Source organism: Metopolophium dirhodum, chromosome 1 (assembly GCF_019925205.1).
Source record: "Metopolophium dirhodum isolate CAU chromosome 1, ASM1992520v1, whole genome shotgun sequence".
Classification (NCBI taxonomy): domain Eukaryota; kingdom Metazoa; phylum Arthropoda; class Insecta; order Hemiptera; family Aphididae; genus Metopolophium; species Metopolophium dirhodum.
This window is the reverse complement of record NC_083560.1, coordinates 54856832-54881520: the sequence shown is the minus strand read 5'-3', so window position 1 is coordinate 54881520 and position 24689 is coordinate 54856832. Positions and strand designations below refer to the sequence as shown.

General features: G+C 31.4%; 1 protein-coding gene and 1 pseudogene across 2 annotated transcripts; one reads left to right on the top strand and one right to left on the bottom strand.

The window, feature by feature from the left end:
• The first annotated feature begins 1795 nt into the window (after positions 1-1795).
• LOC132940167 (endothelial zinc finger protein induced by tumor necrosis factor alpha-like) lies at positions 1796-3241 on the top strand (annotated as a pseudogene).
• A 3045-nt stretch (positions 3242-6286) lies between these two features.
• On the bottom strand, positions 6287-24486 carry LOC132934862 (metalloendopeptidase OMA1, mitochondrial-like). 2 transcript variants are annotated; one of them, XM_061001249.1, is made up of 3 exons: positions 18886-24486; positions 16389-16535; positions 6287-6664 (listed from the first exon to the last, which is right to left on the bottom strand). In XM_061001249.1, exon 1 carries the CDS (start codon positions 19913-19915, stop codon positions 18944-18946), a length of 972 nt encoding a protein of 323 aa, XP_060857232.1. In that variant the 5' UTR covers positions 19916-24486; the 3' UTR covers positions 6287-6664; positions 16389-16535; positions 18886-18943. The 2 variants fall into 2 exon arrangements, with proteins under 2 accessions (XP_060857232.1, XP_060857231.1); XM_061001248.1 differs by lacking the exon at positions 16389-16535.
• Between the last annotated feature and the right edge of the window lie 203 nt (positions 24487-24689).

The window sequence follows — 24689 nt, the reverse complement described above, 5'->3', positions numbered from 1 at the left end:
CTTTCAGCACCATCGTTACGGACCTCCTGTCCTTGCACTTGTCGTGTTTCTTCCACCATCAATCGAGTGGTTAACTGTTCTAGCGTTCTATTTGTACTATTCATTGAGTCCCATGCACTGTAGAAGTGCCTATAGCTATCAGGTAATGTCATCAAAATTTTTGTAATCAACATTGATTCTGAGATAGGTTCTCCCAATTGTTTTAGTTGTCTACTTAGATTTTCTAGTTTCGAAATATGACCGGCTATATTGTCCTTAGGATCCATTGTATAACGATAGAATTTTTGTTGTACTATTGTTATGCTTGTGTCCGACATTTGTTCGTACACACTAAGTAATTTGTTCCACATACCATTTGCTGTGTCACAGTTCATAATGTATTGTAGAGGTTGTTCATCTAGCGAAGTGACGATACATTTTTGAGCCTTATTATCTGCCCTTTTCCATATTGAAAAATCAACACTATGCCTTTTTCTCGCTTCATCTTCAGTTTCATTACCGATTTTTGCTAAAATTGGTTTCTTTGATTTTCCTGTTACTACATCAAATATTTCAGCTGCATTCATGATAACCTTAATTTGAAATTTCCACATGTCCCAATTTGATGCATCTTTGAGTTTGTTGATTTTATATTGTTCGTTCTCCATATTTAAACAAAACGTAGATGTACACTATCTGCACACTAAGAAACGCACGCACACTACACTGCACTTACTTCGCGAATTATTATTGCTGTACACTGTCTGTACACAAAAAACACGCAATTCGTTAATCAATTATTATTTTACTAATTATTCACGACTTTATTATAAAGACCTTACTCTGGGCCCATAACCTGTTGAAGTACACAGATATACAGAAGTTAAAAGGTAAATAATAATATAATCGGATATATATAATATAATAATAAGTATAATGATACGATGTACAATAGTGTTACGAGGCGTAATATAAATCAACGACTAACTATGTATACCCGGCTACACTACGCAGGACATATAATATGCTGTAGTATATAAAAATGTATAGTCAGCGTCTGATGAACTACAGTGTGAATATATTACTTATACACTACATTATATAGGGTGTTTTGTTTATAATTCCAACAATTACAATATATTTAGATGTGACAGGTCTCCACAAAACCAGCTCCTGTAATCGCGGTGGTGGTGTGTTAGTAGCTGTGCGTAAGGACATGGCTTCTTCTCCCTTATTATACCTAATAATAGTGTTGAGCGATTATTTGTCCGCTTCTCTCATAACTCCTTAAATATTATTATTTGCAGTGTTTACTGTTTGTATATCACCTTCGTCGCCCTCTGAGCTTTATACTACTCATCTAAATACTATTGATTTCATTGCTCAAAAATACCCTAAACCATAGTCTTATCCTCACTGGTGATTATAATCTACCATTTATTTCATGGTCAAATGATACACATGGTCTGTGTTTCCTAACTCAAACAATCTCTGAATATACTTCCATTCCTGAAAGACTTGCCATCCACGGATTCTTCCAACATACGACATATTAAATTCTCACCACTCTCTTCTCGATCTCATATTCTCTAACCTAAGCTCCATAACTGTTAACCAAGCTCTTGACACAGCAGTGCCTGCCGACACTTATCATTCACCTCTCTTACTCTCTATAAATCTCCCCATTCATGCTCCTCAATCTGCTCCCCTAAAATAATTTTATAACTTTAGCAAATCAGATTACATACAGATCACTAAATTCTTCAACTATTTCAATTGGAAACGTACCGTTCTATCATACTCCCCCGATTATTCCATGTCTGTCTTCCTTGATGCTCTCAGCTATTCAATTTTATCTTTTGTTCCTAAAATCTCTTTTCGCCCTTCTACTTTTCTAAGTGTAGAGAATCATACAGGTTATTAAATTTAACATCCAATTCAATTATAATTATTAATAGGAGTTTTTTACATAATTATTTTATTTTGAGGTTATTACACTTTATACTCTTATAAAAAAAAGAAAAAATCGGGGGACGGAGTGGCCGAGCGAATTAAGGCGTCGGTTCGAATCCGACGTGGGTGGCATTTTTCTTCAGGCAAGTCACAGTGTCCGGAGAGAAGTGCGGCCATCCCGCACCTGAACATGGCATATACCTACGGGTCCACTTAAAAATCTGCCAAAACAAAACAAACGTGTTTACTAACCTACAATTTTTCCCCTACAAACAAAAACAAATAGCTAATAGCCATAGTTGCCGGGCTTCATAATCAATAAAAAAAAAAAAAAATCGTGTGTGTTTTACGTAGAGGAAATCCTATAGTGGTAAACGTTGGAAACGTTGATAACAGAGAAAATCGATCTGACTGCTTATCAAACAGTGATAAATATTACAAGCGCATTTTATGATCTTTCATTTTGTCTGTTCAGTTTCAATAACCAATATCTACCACGGTTGAGTTTGTTTTTACGCTTTCCGCTTTCTGCTTTTTACGCGAGTCTCACGGGCCCTATAGTTATTTATTATAATCAATAGATACTTACAATATAAAAAAGACACTGGTGAAAAACCGTATGCGTGCGATGTATGTGACAAGTCGTTCAGTGAAAATGGCGATTTGTCGAAACACTGACGCACACACACTGGTGAAAAACCGTACGTATGCGATGTGTGCGACAAGGCGTTTAATGTAAGTAGTACTTTGACGAATCATCATCGCACACACACTGGTGAAAACCCGTACGTGTGTGATATATGTGACAAGTCTTTCAATATAAGTAGCACTTTGGCGAAACATTGTCGCACACACACTGGTGAAAAACCGTATGCGTGCGATGTATGTGACAAGTCGTTCAGTGAAAATGGCGATTTGTCGAAACACCGACGCACGCACACTGGTGAAAAACCGTACGTATGCGATGTGTGCGACAAGGCGTTCAATGTAAGTAGTACTTTGACGATTCATCGTCGCACGCACACTGGTGAAAAACCTTACATGTGCGATTTATGTGACAAGTCGTTCAGCCAAAGTAACCATTTGTCAGTCCATCGACGCACGCACACTGGCGAAAAACCATACGAATGTGATGTTTGTTATAAATCGTTCAGTACTAGTAACAGTTTGACGGTTCACAAACGGACGCACATGCCACACTGACTGGACATAGTTGTTTCTTTACTAAATTGCTAATTTGAAATTCGAATAAATTAATACTTTTTTTTTTCCGGTTTAATCGAGAGCTGGAGAAGAAACTGTTGCTCACATTGCTTCTTCTCCGGCCCCCAATCTTCTCCGGCCCCCAGAATAAATTAATACTACATTAATATATTTATTTTCAAATGATTTTTAATATTAAAAAAAACAAAGTTATTTTAATTTTTCTTTCTAAAATATTGAATATAAAATTTGTTATTATGGACTTCAATAATATATTGAATGTGTTATCTTTGTTTGGGAAATGGTCATATTATAAACATTTTATAAAAATGTTAACGACATATAACTATGTTTATTTAGTTTTGAGTTATTTCAAAATAATAAAATTTATTTTATGTTAATGTTAATGTTCATCGAATTATTTTTTCAAAAACAATCATTCGAGCCATTTGAGACGTGTTGTCAATGGAGTATTTTTTGCTATCACTATAGTCTTTTAAAGATAATTTGTACCCGTTTTAGTATTTGTATGAACTAAACAGATAATATTTTGTGAAAAATTCAAAAAAAAATTTAACGGCTGTGAATATTGATTCAAATAATTTACACTTTTACAAATGATACTAACCATTGAACAACATTTCACAAACAAATGATAATTACAAGATAAAAAAACAATAACAAATTCCAATTACACATCAATGATTACGCTTATTGCACTTATTTCATTTAAACATTTATACAAGTTGAAATATGTGGCCAGTGAGTATTTTTATTATAAAAACACAAGACAATAATATATTTATAAACAAAACCTTAATTTTGAACTTATTGCACTTTATCAGTTACCGTGGACTACCATGGTATAAAGAATACTAAATTCTAATTTTAAACAGTTAAAAAAATAAATATTGTGACTATGTATTTTCAATAATATTTATTTGGTTTATGAACAAGTTATTAGGAACATTTTATTAGATTTTCAAATCTTTTGACAAAGGAAACAATTTTTATAGACAATTTTAAAAATGTAAATGTCTATAAATAGTTCAAAAAGAGTCAAAAAATGTTGAACATTTTATCTTGTGTGGAAAATGGTTATATTATAATAATTTTGTACAAATATCAACTACCCATCACTTCATTTATTTATTTTTGAAATATTAGATAAAAATAAAAACGATCTTGTCAAAAACTAGTTTTGCGCATAAATTCTAGTTTTTACTTAATTTTGTTTTGTTTTTCTCGACGCTTTTGAAGAACACTGGGAATATTCAATATTGACTAAACTGTATTCGATTTGCTACCAGATAATCGATAATTTTTTCACCACATTTCGTGTGCATTGACACACACAAGAAAACATCGTTGTAAAATCAATACATTCCTCACTCATCTTAGAATTTATATAATATATGGAAAAACATCAAATTTTACAAAAAACTAGTTTTTGAAATAATTGGTTTTGTTTTCTTTTAATAACGAATACAAAAAACCGTTGATACTTAAAACTGTCAACGAATATTGTGGCTTTATTCATGTATGGTTCCTTACTAAAATATATTTTTTATATTATATTATTGTTATTATGTAGTTTTAAAGTCAATATTGGCCTACCGTAGAATTGGGTGAATATAATATGTTAGTGAAATAACTACATACTCAGAATCTAAAATGTATTATTTTGTGTTATTCTCATATCTTTATATGCTTTTATAATCGTATGATTCACAACTATGAAAACGTGGAAACTATTGAAAGAATAACAGATTTGTATTTTCGTGCAAAATTATATAATATCTTTATTTTGGTGCATATTGACTACAGCTGCCCTCCAGAGATGTACAAATAATTGTTTTATTAGTGTAAAAAATATGGCTATTATTATTATATTATTCATTATCAGGCCATAAAGTTTTATTCTGTCTGTTTAAATCGTAGTATAGTTACATTGAACTTGATGTTATTGTTATACTTACTAACCTGTATCGTACTTAGATATATTAACAATCCGTACTATGACAATGTTGTAGGTACCCTGGCTGTCTAATAGTAATACGATCATACCATATCGAAATGCACTGAAACAATGTCATACTAATAATATGTAACACAGCAAAATTTATTGATCTTCACAGCAGTCATTTTTGTGTACCTAAATCGCCTGTCTAAAGCGCCGTGTTACCAAAATATCATGCAGAATACCTATTACACGCGAAATTATTCTGACGGCGATGACTTAGTACTTGATTATAAGTTTTCCCGTATGCTTGATGAGCGATTGCAGTGGCGTCGTAATGGAAATTCCGTGGGTTTGACAAATATTTCATATTGTATCGTTGGTATAGGTGCTGATTAGTCAGATAAGTACATTTTGAATTACTAATGGATAATTTATTATGTAATTAGAATCATTACGGTCACATTGTATTATGTTTTTTTAAATAAGTATTTTAATGACTTTGTGGATTTTTCAACTGTCCATAAGTTGACATAATTCATAACGTTATTATATTGGAATATACAATTTAAGACTTAATGGTTTCTTATACACAAAATAACTGTCCTTTTTTTATTGTAGGCTAATGGAATAAATTTGTCATGCCTCAAATCCGAAGTAGTCATCGTATAGGTAGCCATTTAATGACCGCTTTGCGTTTTATACTATTGTTTATTTAAAAATATACTGGACGCTACCTTTACTTTTTTTGCGTAGCCATAGCGTAGGATAGAGGTGCACCGTTTTTGTAAGACTTGCCCCTTAACCTAATACCTTACCTTAAGTTTAGTAAATATATACTTATCAGTTATCATATAGAGTGGACTTAAGCTACTTTTTTCGTCCACGTGACTTTCATTTTTTTCTTATTCTTCACCACTGTTACCGTTATAATACATTTAACTAATATTATAACTAAAAGTCTAAAAGTCTAACTAAAAATTAGCATCAGTGAAAATGTCATCTTTTACAACCATTTTTCAGAAAATCCCTACGATTGTAATGGTTTTGTATGTTTTTTCTCTTTTTGTTTCATGTACAACTTCATAATAATATTATTATAATATTTGTATACATCTCTTGAAAATTTCACCATTTACCGTCTCATATTGTAATTTAAAGGTAAGGGTTTTCAGAAAAAAAAATGCAATATGACATTTTAATATTATGCATTTTTGTAATTATATTCCACAATAACAGTATTAAAAATATAAATTCACACGAATATCAGCTGCGTGTAACGTTTGGTATCAAAATCAAAAATATGAAATACATAATAATAAAAATATAAAACAAAATATATAGGTTATATATTATATTGATTACAGTGAAACGTAGTTTATTTAGAAAACGAATCTTCTTTGGCGTGGTTTTGCGACCGACAACAACCGTAATAACTCTTATTGTGACGGAACACTTTTGTTAAATTCCTATCGTCAAAGTTTTCGTTCTGCCTGTCGAAGCAGCAGAGGCGTCTTTGAAGTTATCACCAACCGGTGATAATAGTTGTAGTAGCATTGGTGCTGGTGGCTGCACAATTACGCCAATACACATTGAAACATGAAAAACAAAAACAAACAAAATGTAAACGTAACAAATAAATGTACCTATATTATATTATATTCTATGATATCGATTGTCTCACAAAACTTTCCTCCCGCCCAAAATATACACTGAAAACGAGAAAATTGTTTCAATATACAATAAATTGTTTTTAGAAACCCCTTGATTCGATCACTTTAGTTTCTTTTAGTAATATAATTCATGTTACGTTTTATTGACAAACAGTAATAAAAACAATTTATTGAAAAAGATGATCAAAAAAAAAAAAAAATATAAAACCAGTGTGTTAATAATGAAAGGGCGTATACAAATGGACAGTGGGATACGTTTTATGAATTTATAACAGTTTTTGAAAAACATTTTAAAAAAATATATTTTTGCTCATATTTATAAAAATGATATGATAGAAATATTTATTTTATTAAGACACATACGTATTTCATACATTATAATTTATAAAACATAACGGAAATATAGGAACTGAGAAATATCAGGCGCGCACTCAGCATTTTTGTTTGGGGAAGGGGGATTAAAAATGTCTTGCTTTTCTTACACACAAGTAAGCAATTTTTACACATACGTATATGTACGTCCTTATCATGTACTAATTGAACTATTTTATGTAGGTTAGGTAACCTAACCTAACCTATCTACTATATTTGTGACGATATGCTATAATATAATATAATGCAATGTATAAAATATTTTTGTGGGGCTTCAGCCCCGAAGACATGTAATAATGTAATATAGTACAACAATCTATTTACTCTAAACTTTTTTCAATTGTTTTTAATAACATTTTATGTTTAAACATTTGTTTAAGGTTAAATTGGATAATACGCGACAAATTTCTATACAACACGATGATAGGTAGCATTCGATTCGTAGCAGTCAATAATCGTCTATAATATAATATTACTTAATTACTTGGGCAAATATTTGATTCTGTTTTTTTTGTATATTCTATACAGTATTTGATTTATTTGCCAAAGTTTATCCAGAACCGTGACGTGGAATAAATTAATACAGTAGGTACCTATACCTAAACATAAAAATATTGAAACTATATTGTAGGTAACGCAAACGAGAATATTGCTGGTTATAAAATTACATTTCATTACCTATATTCATTATTTGGCGAGCGATTTTGATTGGTTCGCGGAATCAAAACCGATCAGATTTTAATTGCGTTTGCATAAAGTCATAATATTAGGACCTCGTACAGCGATTTTCTGGAAACCGGACGGCTTCCGTCTTAATCCACACGCACTTCGGTGTACAAAAATATCATATAGGTGCCCGTATCGATTCGAAATGAAGCTTTCGGTCCCGTAAGTCTGATACGCGGGGGGGGAGGGGGGAACGAATTTCGTAGTTGTATTATGGAACGTGCGAATCACACCCGGCGGGGCTGCAAAACCCCATGCCACGCGCCACCCCTTTGACGGCACTCTGAACACAGCGTGTTCTGTCGGACGAATGTCAAATAATGCGAAAAGTTCTGAGACGTGAGCGTGCGATTTATCACATAGGTGTATACGGTGGCGTAACAAATTATACGATGTATGGAGGTATATATATAAATATAGGTAACATATATTATTATGTATAGATAGATAGTATTATAGTGGTACACTCGCAGGGTATTACGAATGTGCCGCGTGTGAGGTCGACGTCATTATCTGCAGTACAATATAAGCTGCTCGCTCAAATAATCCAGGTAAATAAAATCACACGTGTAAACAGCAAACTCCGCTCGTTTATGTTGTACCGATCGAAGAGGGTATAAGATATAATATTGTAATCTACACCTGTATTTATATTCATCGCTCAATGCATAAATATTAAAATATGTACGTGCTGATTTCGTAATTCGCTGAATGGGTGACGTTGATAAGACAAATAATACTTATCATTAAACAATAATAATAATAATAATATTATAAGGTATGAATATTTATTAATGTACACAATAATTTAATAAAACTACAAAAATGAATAATTTATGACTGTTGTAGAACTGTCAAGTTTTAATAATACAACATAAGCATCACCAAAATATTTCAAAAATGCTTTACGAAATTGCATAGAGCATCGTTACATATTTTTCACCTTTGATTAAAGTATTGGTATTTACAATTTTACAAGATTCAAAATTATCACTTTGTTCAGCCATCTAAACGTCGTCAATCATCACTGTTAAAAAAATTAAATGAAATATTATTATTGTAAATCATCTTTTTTAGAATTTCGTAGTAGATAATCTATTTGTCAATTTCGATAGATATAAACTATTACAAAACATCAAACGTATTATTATAATTTTCCAAAAATGTGTGGTTTAACCATTTTAAAAATGTTGTCTACATTTACAGAATATTATTGATTATTTGATACCAACGATAAACACGTGAGCGCAGATCACATAACATACCTTTTTTAACCGAAATAAAAAACCGGGTGCAGATTACATAAAAAAGGGTTTTTGTGTGCTCCGTTCAATTGCTGGTCGAGCTCACATAAACCGTCTGGCCGATGCAAAAGACAAGACTATTTCATTTTATTTTGCTTCTCTTGTAATTTAAGCACACCCAATATGTAAACGTATATGGAAGGCAATCAAATCGATAGTGATTGTTATGTAGGTACAAGGTACCCAAATATACTATACCCATTATATGGCCATGCTTGCGACGTGTATTCCAAATTCTGTTGGTATAACATGTAATGGCTACGTTTTATTTCAGGCTAGCTTAGAGAAATTAAAGTTTTCGAGATCTTTCCAACAGTTCTACAACAGGTAGGTAACAAACATTTAATAACGTGATAATAATAATATACAATGTTTGCTTTATAAATAATTTTTTATTTCTGCAAAATTTTAAAATGGTTTTATTGACAATTTAAACAATATTCAGCGTGATCTTTTCACTTCCGTCTTAACTATTATAGAGACTATATTTGGTTACTATAATCTACTCGGATAATGTTCAGATAACCCGTTTCGTACACGGTACACGTTTTTTTCTCCGGCGTAACGTCTGAAATTCGAAGATCGATCATCATATAATATACAGGTAATGTCGAGTCGACTTAGTGTAAAATCGATAATAAAAAAAAAACTTTACTTTACTTTATACAACATTATATATTTCGTATATTGCATTTACGCGTATGCGTATATGGTTGGAAAGGATTTGACATGGTTGATCACACTGCAAGCGCAAACACCTAATCCTCCTTCCACCCCACCCCCTCACCAACAGTATATACACTGCACGAATAGACTCGGGGGCCGCGGGGATTGTATTAATAGGAACCGGAAACGCACACCATCGGGATCACACTACGCACTTACACGGTATTAATATATTACAGTAATAAGATTATAACTGTCAGAGTGCAGCGACGACTACGCTCGGGGTGGCCCGCCGGAGACGTCAGCCCCCCTCTGTGAAGAAACCGGAGAAATTTCCCCATGAGTACACCACCCCTCCCTTCCATCAAAGCGCCAACCAAGACCCGAGATCGTCAGGCGTGACGCGAACTTGGTTAAGAGGAAACGACGTCGACGCCGTAAACATACTTCTACTCTCTACCTATATCGTATAATATGAGCATACTTGTTAAGACGTATTAAAATAAACATTTTTATCTTTGCGTTTCAAATAAGTACATTTTATTTTCATTTCAGAAAAAAAAGGTGGATGTCGCTTTGCTGTACAGTAGGTTACAAGTGGGTCACTGTATAATGGATGGTATTAAATTTGAATTCAAAGATATAATACCATTGTATACGAAAAACGATACTGAGAGCATGTGACGGTTTGTCAGTGTGGACATTTTATATTATATTTATATTGTTATTACTTATTATTAATACGGTAGCCGGTAAGTTGAATCAATATTATACAATTACAATCAAATAACTAAAATCGTTATTCTTGGTTATTTAATATGTAATTTCCTCCAATTTTGGACATAAAATAACTATAAAAAAATGTGTTTTTATATATTTGAGATTTTTTGGTTACAGAACTACTTACATGAACCTTCTTGTAAGTTTTTAATGTTTAGCTATAAAAGTTGAACATTTTATACATTTTAAATTTTGAAATTTGAAATTTGATAAATGTTGCCAAAAATCGAACTTTAAATGCTTGTAAATAAAATTGTGCCAATGTATTTTAATATTTTTCAACTGATATTGTAACAATATATCAAAAGCCTTGTATTACACTTTCATAAATAAATAAATACAATAAATTGTATCGACAATTATAGAAAAAAAAACCTATGGTGTACCAACAGCGCACAGTGGCACTTAATCAAATAATTAAAAAATTCTACCCATAAAATTAGATTGTTATGACAAAATATCTATACTGTTTGTATCTGCTTATCAGTATTGTAATTTGTAGATGACAGGACAGTTATGACGTATCACCTACTTAGACTTGAGAACGTTTTTGATTAGTGTAATAGTATTCTTGTAGCTAGGTAATAAAATATATGACCAGTAAATAATATATTGAAAATTGTATTAATGCTTTACCTGTACGTTAGATTTAATTAAAAAAAACTTTTTTTTTTATAAACTAGGCATTATATAAGTACCTACCTACATAATAATTAATTTTAATAATATTATTACTTTTAATACTTTGAACATTCATCAAACACCTTCAACGAAATTAACTAGCTTTGATCATTTACATGTAAAGTATATGATATGATTTCAAATGTATAAGATATAATGCGCGATATCACCAAATCTTTTATTTTTACGTTGTGTTACAATTGATTCTTTCTCTCAATTTTTTCCCCTGGTTTTTCTCATGAATTCAACTTGAACATTCAAAAGACTGACAACTTTGACAATCTGTATAAATAAGGCTCGGAGCTTCAATGCCCCGTAACCTCCTCAAATTCTGAATATAATATATTACGGTTAATGAACTTTCTACGGTGTCTCATCTTCTGTAATATAATATAAACGATATTCCGATGGCCGCGTAGAATGCCGTGTTTGTCATCGTACCTTTATAACAATATATGTCGTACCGTCCGAAAGCGATTTAATAAAGTCCGTCCCATGATGCGTGACGATAAGTTACGCAGCGAATTTCCTGATGAAGATAATGCGACTGAGTTCTGATTGTGTTCGGCGTGTAAATGTGCGCCTATATGTGCGTGCGCCACCCCGGTAAAATTGCCAATTTATCTCGTCCCGACAGTTTCGTGTATCCCAAACGCCCTAAAAACGTATACACCCACCTTACACAATATAAGTGAACAACCCCCGTCTCGACGCACAGGTATAATATACTTTCATAGGCACATAACGGCGACGGTGTCGGTACGAAATGGGTGACTTGGGTAGCTCTGCGTACACGGTATACCTACCCATAGAATTTATACGCGTACGCGTGAATACTGCTACTGTATATTGCGCGTATATTACAATGTGATATGTATACCTACGACTTGGTTAATGGTCATGTCATACGGTATACGTGACGGACGCCGATGACCATCCCGGCAGACGTTTCGAGCGATCGGTTTTCAAACGGTAACGAGAAATAATACAACGACGATTATAATAATAGGCTTATTACAATAGCTGTACCTATACAAAGGTTCATCCGGCATGTTATGTATATTATAGACAGTGCGTCATATATTCGCTTTTCGAGTCAGGTGTCCGTACTACAATACCGTAACGTTTTCTAAGTGTTATTAATCCCAGACTTAACTTTAGTACGGCCTGGAACTACATGCTGAAATACAATAATAGTGCATACAAATTCAGGGACTGGAACCGAACCTAAAACAGTTCTGGAACCCGAACCTTTAAAATATTAAGAACCGAAACAGAACAGGAATTTTTAAATTAAATAGGTTCTTTTAGGTTCAAAAATAAAACTATGTTATTTATCATGAGTTAGTGGTATTACTGTTTTGTGTATAAACTATGAATGATCATATGAGTTTTCTTATATTTCTCAAACCATTAAATGAACCCACATACCGGATAGGTATTTAAAATGATTATACTTTTCGGTACCTCAATTATCTGGAACTGGTACCGAAATTATTTGGAACCGGTACATTTAATTTTTTTATCAATAAACTAGAACCGAACCGGAACAGTTATTTTAGTTTTTTGAGAATCAGTACAGAAACCGATATCGATAAATTCAAAAGGTTCAAGTCACTGCATACGATACATAAGAAGAAAATCACTAATGGATAGTTCTGTATATAAACGAATCAAATCGTGTTCACGTTCAATTTTTTAAAATATGAGTTCATTGACATTCATACCCATTAATTTTAAAAATAAATCCGTCAATTCATATCGTTCATAAGTTACTTTTACAATTTCTTTTTAAAATTCAAAACCCAAAATAAATATTAACATATTCGCAAATAGGTAATAGTAATAAAGCAAATTTAGTTTAAATGTATACACTTTTGTTTTTAATGTTTTATACTTTTAGGAATGAATAAATTAAAATAATATTATTATTTGTATTAACTATAACAAATTTCTACCTACTAATTAGAAAAACATTTTTTTATTTTTAATTAAAAATTATAAATTAATATCAGATTCCATACTTGTATTTAGTTTTAGCCGTATTTAATTAATTTTCAAATAAATTATCAAAAGTTATATCTTTTTTTTTAGTCCTCACATCGACGGGCGTCGAACCAAATATTTACAAGGGCTATATGCACTGCAGAAAGGGAGACACGTGTTGAAGTGTAAATATTTATTAAATACTTTTTGGGACACTAATAAACAGTTATCAATTTTCTAAATTTACGTTTCTAGTACTTACCTAATCACCTAATTGTTCATCAGACTTAGGAGACGATTGGTATGGTTATTTAAAAAGAAATCTATTTCTCCTTCGTCTTGGTTCTGTCTATGCGGACTAAAACCACTGAAGTACCATAATAATATGTTCAAGGTTATCTACGCATCACAACTATACCTATTTATCTTTTGAATATTCTTTTTTGTGTATTGGTCAACTTGACTAATATAATCTAGTTTGCACTATCTAAACTATTGTTAGCCATTATCCAACCATACTTAACTAAAACTTAAAATATTTCGTTCAATATGATCTCAATTCTCCCTGGTATAAACAAGCGTAATAGGGTGCAATAGTAATGTCTTTTTGAGAAATAAGAAATTTCAGAAATTTTTACAAAATTATTTAAATATATACCTACATAATATACAAACTGTTAATAATTTTGAGTGACAAAAATTATGGAGATTATGTTGGCGTACGTGATCCTCAACACTTTTGTCATACAACATAATATACCGAAGTACCCTGTATATATTTAAATATTTAAATATTACGTTAAAACTGTTTATTTGGCCACTCAAAAGTTATTACGACCATTACGAGCACCCTTATGACCCTGTACAATATTATGTATATTAAATAGAATTAACAGGTAGTTACTTCGATAAATTCATAAAAATTTTGTTCATATCGATTTATATATTGTGAGGTATGTAATTATTATTATATATGTATATATGTATATATTATATATTAAGCATAATATTGTTATTGTACCGGTTTGTAATAATAATATTTCAGTTATTATGAAACAAAGTCAAGTGTATCCAGTAGAATAATTTATCAGAGAAATGTTTGACCTCTATATTATCTTAACAATTTATGAAAAAAACATTGTTTTTAGATTCTGAGCGAAGCAATGAATGTATTGATTTTACAATGATGTGTGTTTTTTTTTTTATTTATTTTTTATTTTTGTGTCTGTCATCACCTTTTAGGACAGTAAAAGTGCTTGGATTTTCTTCAATAGTAACTCTTCTGATAGGAAAGTGAATCTAGTTGGTACTTTGGGGGGTCAAAAGTAAAAATTTCCCAGTAGTTTTCACAAGCGACGTGAAAAACAAAAGAAAAATTAAGGAAAAACGGGAATTTTTACGCAAAATCTGTTTTTGAGAAAATCAATTTTGGTTTTTGGTGTAACTCTAAAACAAATGACCGTAGAGACATGAAATTTTGACTGAATGTTTATATTAGCATTTTCTACACACCATAAAATTTACAAAATATTTTGACTCTTTTTGAGCTGTTTACGGCCATTGTCAGTTTTTAATTTTTTTAGTTTTTTTTTCTATAAATATCAATAAAATTTTATCTGTTGAGTAAAAAAGCTTGAAAATTTAATAGAAGGCTCCTAGGTTATTGTTTCAAAGGCAGATGAAAAAAAATTAAAAATCCTTAGTCACAGTTTTTATTTATAAGCATTTAAAGTTCATATTCTTTTGACAAAATACGGAAAAATCAAGAAAAATAGCAAATTATTTTGAGTTGAGAGTTCATAAAAATTTTTCTTTTTAAATCTAAGATTTGAAAATGTAATATAAGATTACTCATAAGTTTGTCTACCTCTATCAAAACAAAAAATGTCTAGAAGAAACTTAAATTAAATTTTTATGAGCGTTTGAAATTCATATTTTTACAACATTTGATATTCACTCGATTTCTCATGTAACGATTTTCTTATTTTATTGTAATTAAAAAACGAATGACTGTAGATACTTGAAAATTTCACTGAATGTTTATATTAGCATTTTCTATACACCATAAAATTTTGAAAATATTTTGACTCTTTTTGAGCTGTTTACGGACATTGTCAGTTTTCAATTTTTTTAGTTTTTTTTTCTATAAATATCAATAAATTTTTATTTGTTGGATAAAAAAGCGTGAAAATTTAATATAAAGCTCCTGATATATCGTTCTAATAGCAGTTGAAAAATATTAAAAATACATAGGCACAATTTTTTTTTATAAGCATTTAAAGTTCAAATTTTGACAACATTTGACAAATTTATAATTTATTAATTATTTTGTGGTTTAAAATTTATAAATTTTTAACTTTTATGGCTAAGGATTGAAAATTTAAAACAAGGCTCCACGTAAATAGGTTATATATAAATTACTTTATTCCCAATAATATCATCAAATATACTTGGTAAAATCATAGGCTGACTGACTGTTTTCGCTCAGAATCGTTTTTCTTATACAATGATATTATATCATTGAATTCAAATTTAACACCATCCATTACAGTGACCCACTTGTAACCTACTGTACAGCAGAGCGACATCCACTTATCCACCTTTTTTAATATTTAAACTATCTAGAAATTTCAAAATTTCACCAATACCTTAATAAATTAGTATTCTCTAACTCTTGAATTATAAATGTAATGTACACTATTGACTGATCACTTTCAAACACGAATCATCGCCTACATAATAATATATTATACAAGGGTTAATTGTGTATACGAATCTGAGTGTTCGGATTAATGATCAAATTATTTGTCTAAGATAATTTTAACAAATATCGCTATAAATAGGTTATCAACATAAATTGGTGTTAAAATTAAATTGTTAATATTATTATTATTAATATCATGTAAAATCAAAATTGTACCAAGCTCCCTACCGTCCGAAGAAATAACGCCTAATCGTGGCTCGACTACATCGGATGAATAAGACAAAAAAAAATTAAAATAAATCACGTGATCAGAGTAATCCGATATGATGCACAGTACCTACATTATTATACATAATATTATTATGGAGAGTTGTATAATATTTTATTTATATTATTATTACGAAAGAGCTGGGTCGTTGTTACGAAAGTCTGCAGTATTCTCGCTCATGCATATACGTATATATATTGGTACAACCGGATACCCGTGTGTCGTCGATCTGTGGGTTTGTCATCTCGCTGTATTCTTTCGTATACTTCCCAACCTCTACCTAACAAAAAAAAAAAAAAAATAATACGGTTCCACGCTAGTATTTTTCAAAATATTCCCTGCATGACAATAAATTAATATATAATGACAATAAGTCACCGACACATAGATAGTATACAACAAAATTCTAAGCTAGTTTTCCAATTTTTCTTTCCGTAAAAACATTATTCGGAAAATAACAAACATGATAATAATAATATTTTAGCCAAATCGGTACAGCCATTTACAAGGTATGACCAACGAACAGCATTTTATTTTTATTTATAAATATTGTTTTATATGACGTAACCAATAGTAATCTGTAACCAACGAAAATCAGAAAAAAATAATAACCAATATTTCTACTAATCATAATATAAATATAAATATTACCGATGACAACCTTATAAAGTATAAATTAATAATAATAAAATGTATGATTGAGATAACCTATAAGGTTGAAAAATGCACTATCAAGACACTCAAGGAATAAAAAAAATCTTAAATATTATTAAAATATTATAATTAAATCTTTAATATTTTTAAATAGCTATATTAAAAACGTATGTGTTGTGAGCCTTTGACTAAAATATTTGAGTCATAAAACCTTTTACCTCGTATTAAATTTTTAATCTTTTTTACCGAATGAATAATTTTGTATCGATATTTATAGATAAAATTAAAATTAATCGAAAACGATCCAACATTTTGTACCTAACCAAGGTTACCTAACAATTATTTAATAATTATATTAAAAATTTAATACATTTTCGTATTTTTTTTTTGTTTTTCATGGTTATTTTAACAAGTAGGTACTGAAAGTTTTCAATTTTTACCTCCAAGAGTAGTGACTAGATCCAATTTTACTACTCGAAACCTCCATCAAAATTAATTACTAGAGCGTATTACTAGTAGGAAAAGTGTCTCTAAAACAAAGAAACCATAGCCTCGATATTTTTCCTCTTCAAGGAAACTCTATGAATCATAAATATGTTTTTATTAATAAGTAACCATGACGACAAAGATTTTACGGAAAATCGGTCAAAAACAATAAACTTGTGTCCAGCCCAAAAACATATTTTATGATAAAAAAAAAACATAAACATCATTGTAAAATCAATACATTCATCGCTCCACTAATAATCTTATCATAACATATATTATCCGAATAATATTGTGAGCATAACATGATAATACTAGTTATAACATGTCTTGATAAATTAGCTATTGGAGAACCTTTATTATCCTGGTTCCACTCGTACTTAACCGATAGATGGCAATTTGTCAATTTATTTTGTATTACATCCAAAAGGTTCAGAGTAACATCCGGGGTCCCCCAAGATGGGCATTTATCCCCCTTATTATTTAACATTTTTATTAATACAGTTTTTCTTAATTCTTTCCCTTGTCGTGTTTTACATTTCGCTGATGATGCTAAGCTCTTTGCTAGGATATATTCAACAAATGATTGCTATGTCCTTCAGGCATCATTAGATGGTTTTATAATCTGGTGTAAAACAGTTGGCCTGACTCTTAACAAAGACGAATGTAAAGTCATGTCCTTCTATAGATCTAAAACATTTATCGATTACAATTATACAACAAACGAGATACCTCTAAAACGAGTTCAAGAGATTAAAGATCTTGGATTTATATACACGCCGACTTTATCCTTTAGATCTCATATAGATTATATTTCCTGTAAGGCTTTAAAGATTTTAGGGTTTATTCGTCGACATTCCACTGAATTCAACTCAGCACCTTGCTTAGTCACTCTATAATGTTCCCTTGTTAGATTAATCTTGGATTATGGATCGATAGTTTGGAATCCATACCTTCAGGTCGAGATCAAACTTGTCGAAAGAGTTCAATCTCGCTTCCTTGGCCTTGCTGGTTTTTTACTAAAAATTGATTACTCCCAGCACGATTACACGCCAGTCATGAGAAAATTAAAACTCTGTTCGCTTGAAAATAGACGAGAAAGAGCTGACCAACTATTTTTGTTCAACTTGCTTCATGGTAAGGTGGATTCATCCAGACTCCTAGAGCGCATTAATTTACATGTACCAAGTGTTCAGACCAGATCACATGAGCTATTTCTCCTCCCCACATTAAGGTCTAACTTTTCAATGAACGACCCCTTAGTCAGAGCCATGTGCTCGTTAAACAATAATAATATTGATCTTTGGCCTTAATCAAACACGTTTTTTTTGTCAATCTTAATTATTACCTAACCCATGCATATCTTTTTGTTATAACCGATTATGTATACATTGTTATTTTTGTTTATACCTATGTAAAAAGCCGTTTGGCGTATATTTATAAAAATAAAATAACTAAAAATCAAAATTCGCAAACACATCATTACTGACCGTTGAGTAGGCGCTCCGGAACATTTTGGTCGTAGGGGGTGGGAAAGTCCGTTGGGCCCTAACAGCCAGCCTGTCTCTGGATCTCCATGGCCACGGGTATCAAGCTGAACAAGTGTCGGGACCGACTTTCGTTGGTCGGGTGCATGGACAGCAGCCATAACAGTTTAGGTCGGCTGTCTATCACAGCCATGGCGTCCCAGAACCGGTAGCCCTGCTTGACGTCCACGCACGCTTTGGCGGCCAGCTCCATTCCGACCCGATCGGCCTCAATCTCGCATGACCGGACGCACGGCAATACTACGCACAACATTAAGAAGGCTAACCAATACAGGTGTGCCAATATGTTCCAACCGAACGGCAGCAGGGCCCAGATTACCGGGATCACGGGAACCAGGCACAGTGCGGCGATCACGAACCTGATGCTGCTGAGCTGGTTGGCGTGCCTGAGCAAGCAGTGCGCCAACTCATGGCCGATGAGTATCGCCAGCTGATCGTCGTTGGCCATGGACGTCAGCCCGACGTACACCAGCACCAACCCATTGGGCTCGACGATGGCGTTGACGGTCGGGCCGTCCACCACCACCACGGTCCACTGGCGGTCACGGATCGCGTCCACCCCGGAGTTGGCGGCCAACAGCCGGGATGTCACGTCGGCCACGCGCATGTAAACGGGGTGCGCGGTGTCCAGCTGGCTCGAGCGCGTCAACTCCAGCAATTCCTGTGCCTCACGCTCTGCCTGTCTCATCAGCATCTGGCCATTGAACAGGAACAACCGCCGACTGCCTGTCCACGGCTCCAGTTCCGTGTGGTGCCACAGGAACGCCCCAAATATGCCCAGACAGCAAGCCACCGCCAGCCCGACGTACAGGCGGTTCTCCCAGACCACGGCCGAGTACAGTTGTCTGGTCTCGGCCGTCTGCTGCGTCCACCAGAACCGGGCCGTCATGCCAACGACCATACCAAAAATGGCCGCCAACTGCATGACGGCCGCTGTAGCCATGTAGTCCAACGACGAGCATGATTTGCACATGTCCGTCAAACTGTATATAGTAATCGCCAAAGTATAACGCGCCGATTATTATTATTGCAGTTTATCTGTAGTTGAAACACGCAGGCTTTAAAAAAATGTCATGAAATATATTTTTATTTTTGAAGCGTTAAAGGATGAAGGGGTGGGTCGTTTCTCCGACCCTAATTCGAATTGTTATACACATTACGTGTTTTGGGGTCACTTGAGTCTCAAATCAATACTATACAGTGTGGTATAAAATGACAAAATTAACTTACAATAGTAAATAGAAATACCAATATAATAAATATTATGTACCTAGGTTAGCACTGTACCTATAATATAATATTTAAAACTCTTGGTAACACGAATCGTTTACATTTAGTAACGGCTTCGAATGTTTCCATATTTTATAAGTATATTTAACATAATATTATAGTCACGCACCATATTATATCGACATATCGTAGATTACCTATCATAATTTTTCAACTGAAGTTCGGTCGTTTGGATTACTTTCACAGTTTTACCCCAAGATTCGATGTCTTAAGCGCCACACTATATATCCGACTAAACAATGATTTTATTCGAGAACCTTAAAGCTGAAATTGACAAGGGTGGAAGATTCCTAGAAATAAATGATGAAACATTATAGAAATTGAATATGCCGATAATAATTTTAATTAATTGATAGAATTTACCTAGATGGCAAATGTAACACTCAACTGCAACAAACAAAATTAAACGGCTCTCTTTGTAACGTAGGAAACGTTTATTTTTCGTATTTTTTGGGGATAAAAGTTGTAGCACACATTTCTTTCGTTTGAATAATAATAGTTGTTAAAAGTACATTTTATGTGAAACCTATTATATTATACTTATAATATATTATCAACCTTTTTGACCGAGAATACATTTTAATCAACATTTATAAAAATATAAAATGTAAATAATTTATAAAATTTCAAATTTCAAGTTAAGTAATGGGGAATGAATGTTTCCATTTTTTTTGATTGAAACCTTTTGACTTATGACAAAATAACAAAAATCGTTATTTTACGTTGGAATATTCAATGTCATCAAACGCTCGTAAAAAATAAATGTTGTTATAGGTATGTTGGACGGTATCCGGCCAAAATAGCGAAACAATTACCGCGAATGAAAAAATCGCGAATTAATAATAGCGTAAATAAAAATAGCGAATTGTAAAAAAGAGCGAAAATACATAATAGTGAAAAGAGAAACATCTGTCTGTCGGGTTGCTTATATGACACAGTGTAAAAATCAAACATATTTGTTACAATAAAAAATGGATAAAAATAGCTTATAAATGAGATTAATAAATTTAAAAAAGTAAAGCATACAATAAAATATGGAGTGATCATGGAATATAAATGAAAAATCATTATATTTAGTGTTTATTTGTCTCTTATATATTTTTTGAATACATTCATTATAATTATAATATCGTTAAGTTCTAATAATAAGTATTTATAGTAGCAATAATAATAATTTTAAATAAAATAATTATATTCAATTTAAATATAATTATATTTAGACATTCAGTGACAAATTATATGCTATACCTTTTATGAAGTTCTTATTCTCATTAGTATATGTATAAGTTAAATAATAATTAAGATAGCATATTGACGATATCAGTAGGTATAACGATATTATTGTGACCTACCTGCATAGGGTTTTGTCCTAAAATTATTTCCCTGCGAGATATTTAAAATGATATATAATTTTAAGTTTCGTTATTAAGCATTATCGCTTATTTCAAAATTCGCTGTTTTTATTTACGCTATTATCGATTCGCCATTTTTACATTCGCGGTTAATTGTTTCGCTATTTTGGCCTAGACCCATGTTGGACTGTTTTTAATTCAAGCAATAAGAATTTATGTGGAATCATGTACTACATTTTTATATCTTGATTGTTAAAATTAAAATTAACTGTACTATGCGGAGTGATGATACCACGCTGTTCCACTATCTGCCGCATTGAGGCGGTAAATAGTAAAACCGTATCTCAGGGTTATTTATTTTTGAATAATAACTAAAAAACAAAATTGCATTTATCAAAAACTGATGAGACTAAAATATTTACTGTTTGTTTTTTATTCGAGGATTTTTTATTTTGAAAACTATGAGGAAGAGTTTTTATTGAAGAATAAATACTAGATCCAATTCGCAATACCAGAAACTACCATTATCCCTCATAAATGGAGATCGAAACTTTTTTTAATTTAATATAAACAGTGCACTTTCTAACACATATATATAACATATGAATCGATATCAGGTAGAAATAGCATGCTTTTTTATGTAAATAATGTACCAGTTATGTATTATCAGTATCTAATAATGACTGGTGTATTATGTATGTGGCATTAAACTATAAAATCTGATTGAAACTTAATTTTCAAGCAAGTACTCATCCAGTATTCACAGGGTAAGTACAAAAAAATGTAGGTATGTACGGAACATTAATCAAAATTTAGCTCACATGGCTGGAACTTAAAACACATTAATTTGTCTAGTTCATGTCAGATCTCCTACCTATATACGCCAAATGATATAATATACATTTCTTTCCGGCTAAGTAAACTAAATTTTGATTTATGTATTTTTTTTTCAAGTAGTCTGTAATCTATGAATGTGTAGGGCTGTTACTTGTTGAACCAAATGTTAGAATTTGTAATTGGGCTCGTTTAGTGTTTACCATTTTATACTTTTAATTTCTCAGACAACAAATTTAATGTTTAATTAAAGAATAATATTATATTATGATATTTATTTTTCAAGAATTATAACTTTGATAGCCAAATGGGACCGAAAATACTTTTAGCATGTTCCTGGATGAAACAACTGACTAGAAATCCAAAATACAAGGGTGAAACTGGCCATAATCTTGTTTTAGACAAAACGTTTTGATCGATCACTGTACCACTTGCAGTGACAACTAACCTGATATTATTATTAAATTATGCTTATTTATTTATTTATTTTTCTATCTATTTATTTTTCTTCAAACTTACGTTGTCCCCAAAGTCGTTGCATATACGAATCTGTTTCTCTTCTGCACATGATTTATCCATTCGAGTTGGTTTTTTTTTTTTATATAACCATGAGTTGTCTAAAAAATCGTGCTACAAAATGGTCTAAAATCGTTCAGCAACATGAAGATATTTTTCAATGGATTTAACAAGGTAAAAAAATGTCAACTATTGTAAATGCAAATCATACAAAAAACGATTCAGAACGGAGTTTAAAAGTTTTGTACTATAATATTGGATTTTTTTAAAAAAAAAAAAATTTTCAATCTCTATCAAAATATTATGTACAATAATCAAATAGAATAAATACGATGGAGAATATTTACACGATAATATATTTATGGGGAGGAGGCTGTCCAGTGACAGAACCGTCAAGAATATTAGTTATACCATGATTATTATTTACTTCTTTTCATTATTATTTTAGCGTATTTAACGAATATGAATTAAATATTTAAAACAATGTACCTATTTCCAAATAAAAACAAGTATTTTTTCATGCAACTTGTTGAACATCAATATATTATTATACCTATAAAGAAAAACAATTGGAAAAAAAATTTCAATATAATACGGCTGGACGGCTCATTTGGTCTACTTGAAATATAATATTCATAATTTATGTAAGACAAAGGTGTATGGAATCAAAGATGGATTTTGGATAGTATTTTTGGGTCTCAACGTCGTAAAAATAGGTACCTACCTGAAAAGTTCTGATTTTCGATATACATGGACTATAATAACAAATACTACCGTAACTGTAGGGAAAAAAATAGCTAAGCTAGTCACATTATACCTATTATTATTTTGTAGTGAATCCTCGGACCGTATATTTTTATATAGGTATTTATATATTTTGGAATAGCTGTTATAATATACGGGTTCTGCCCAAAACAATAACGTCTCAGAAGATCATGTTACCGTAAAAGGTTTTTTTATCATCTATGCCATAAACTAGGTGGATTAAGCTTAAAACGTTTATAATACGCATGTATTCTCAGTGTTTTTTATTTCTGTTTATATTTAACCGCCCCAATATCGCTTCAGGGCTGTATATTTGTTTTTGTTTTTAATCATTACCTTCTCAAATTTCGTCAAAATAATAATAAACTGTATAAGTTATATATAATATACTGACATAGTAAACTTATATTTTGCTTGATCAATCTAAAGTTTTTAGTTTATAGTTTTAACACTGTTTGACGCATGTTAATCCCTACCGTATACCATATTATACACACTAAACAAACTATCATTTTAGCTATCTATTTAGTCAGACTTAGTATGGAAAACTGGAAAATATTGTAAACAGTACCTATAGAATACATACCTTTAAAAACAAAAATAGTACAACCTAGGTGTATTATAATTAAATAAATTGTTCATTACCAAATTAAAAACTTTTAGTTGGTTAGCTAAAATTATTAAATACTTATCAACAATCGATAGGACGTGTTCAAATTTGTCTTAAACATGGGTACACCTAACTATAATTACTTAACTACCTATATAAGCGATTTAGTAGGTGCTAGGTATTCATATTATAGTATTATTATAATTATTATACCTACTGTTGTTGATCGAGTTCTACACAATCTAAAATTCAAAAATTAAGGTAAGTATTAAGTATTACCTATTTCTGAATGAAAAACCATTTAGGTATTACCTAATTATAAATCAATGACTATAAAAGTAAAAAATGTGAAATTTAAATATGAAAAATATGTTTTTACT

Excerpts from the sequence above, each read along its gene's own strand:
- LOC132934862 (XM_061001249.1), bottom strand. The coding sequence starts at position 19,915 with ATGTGCAAATCATGCTCGTCGTTGGACTACATGGCTACAGCGGCCGTC.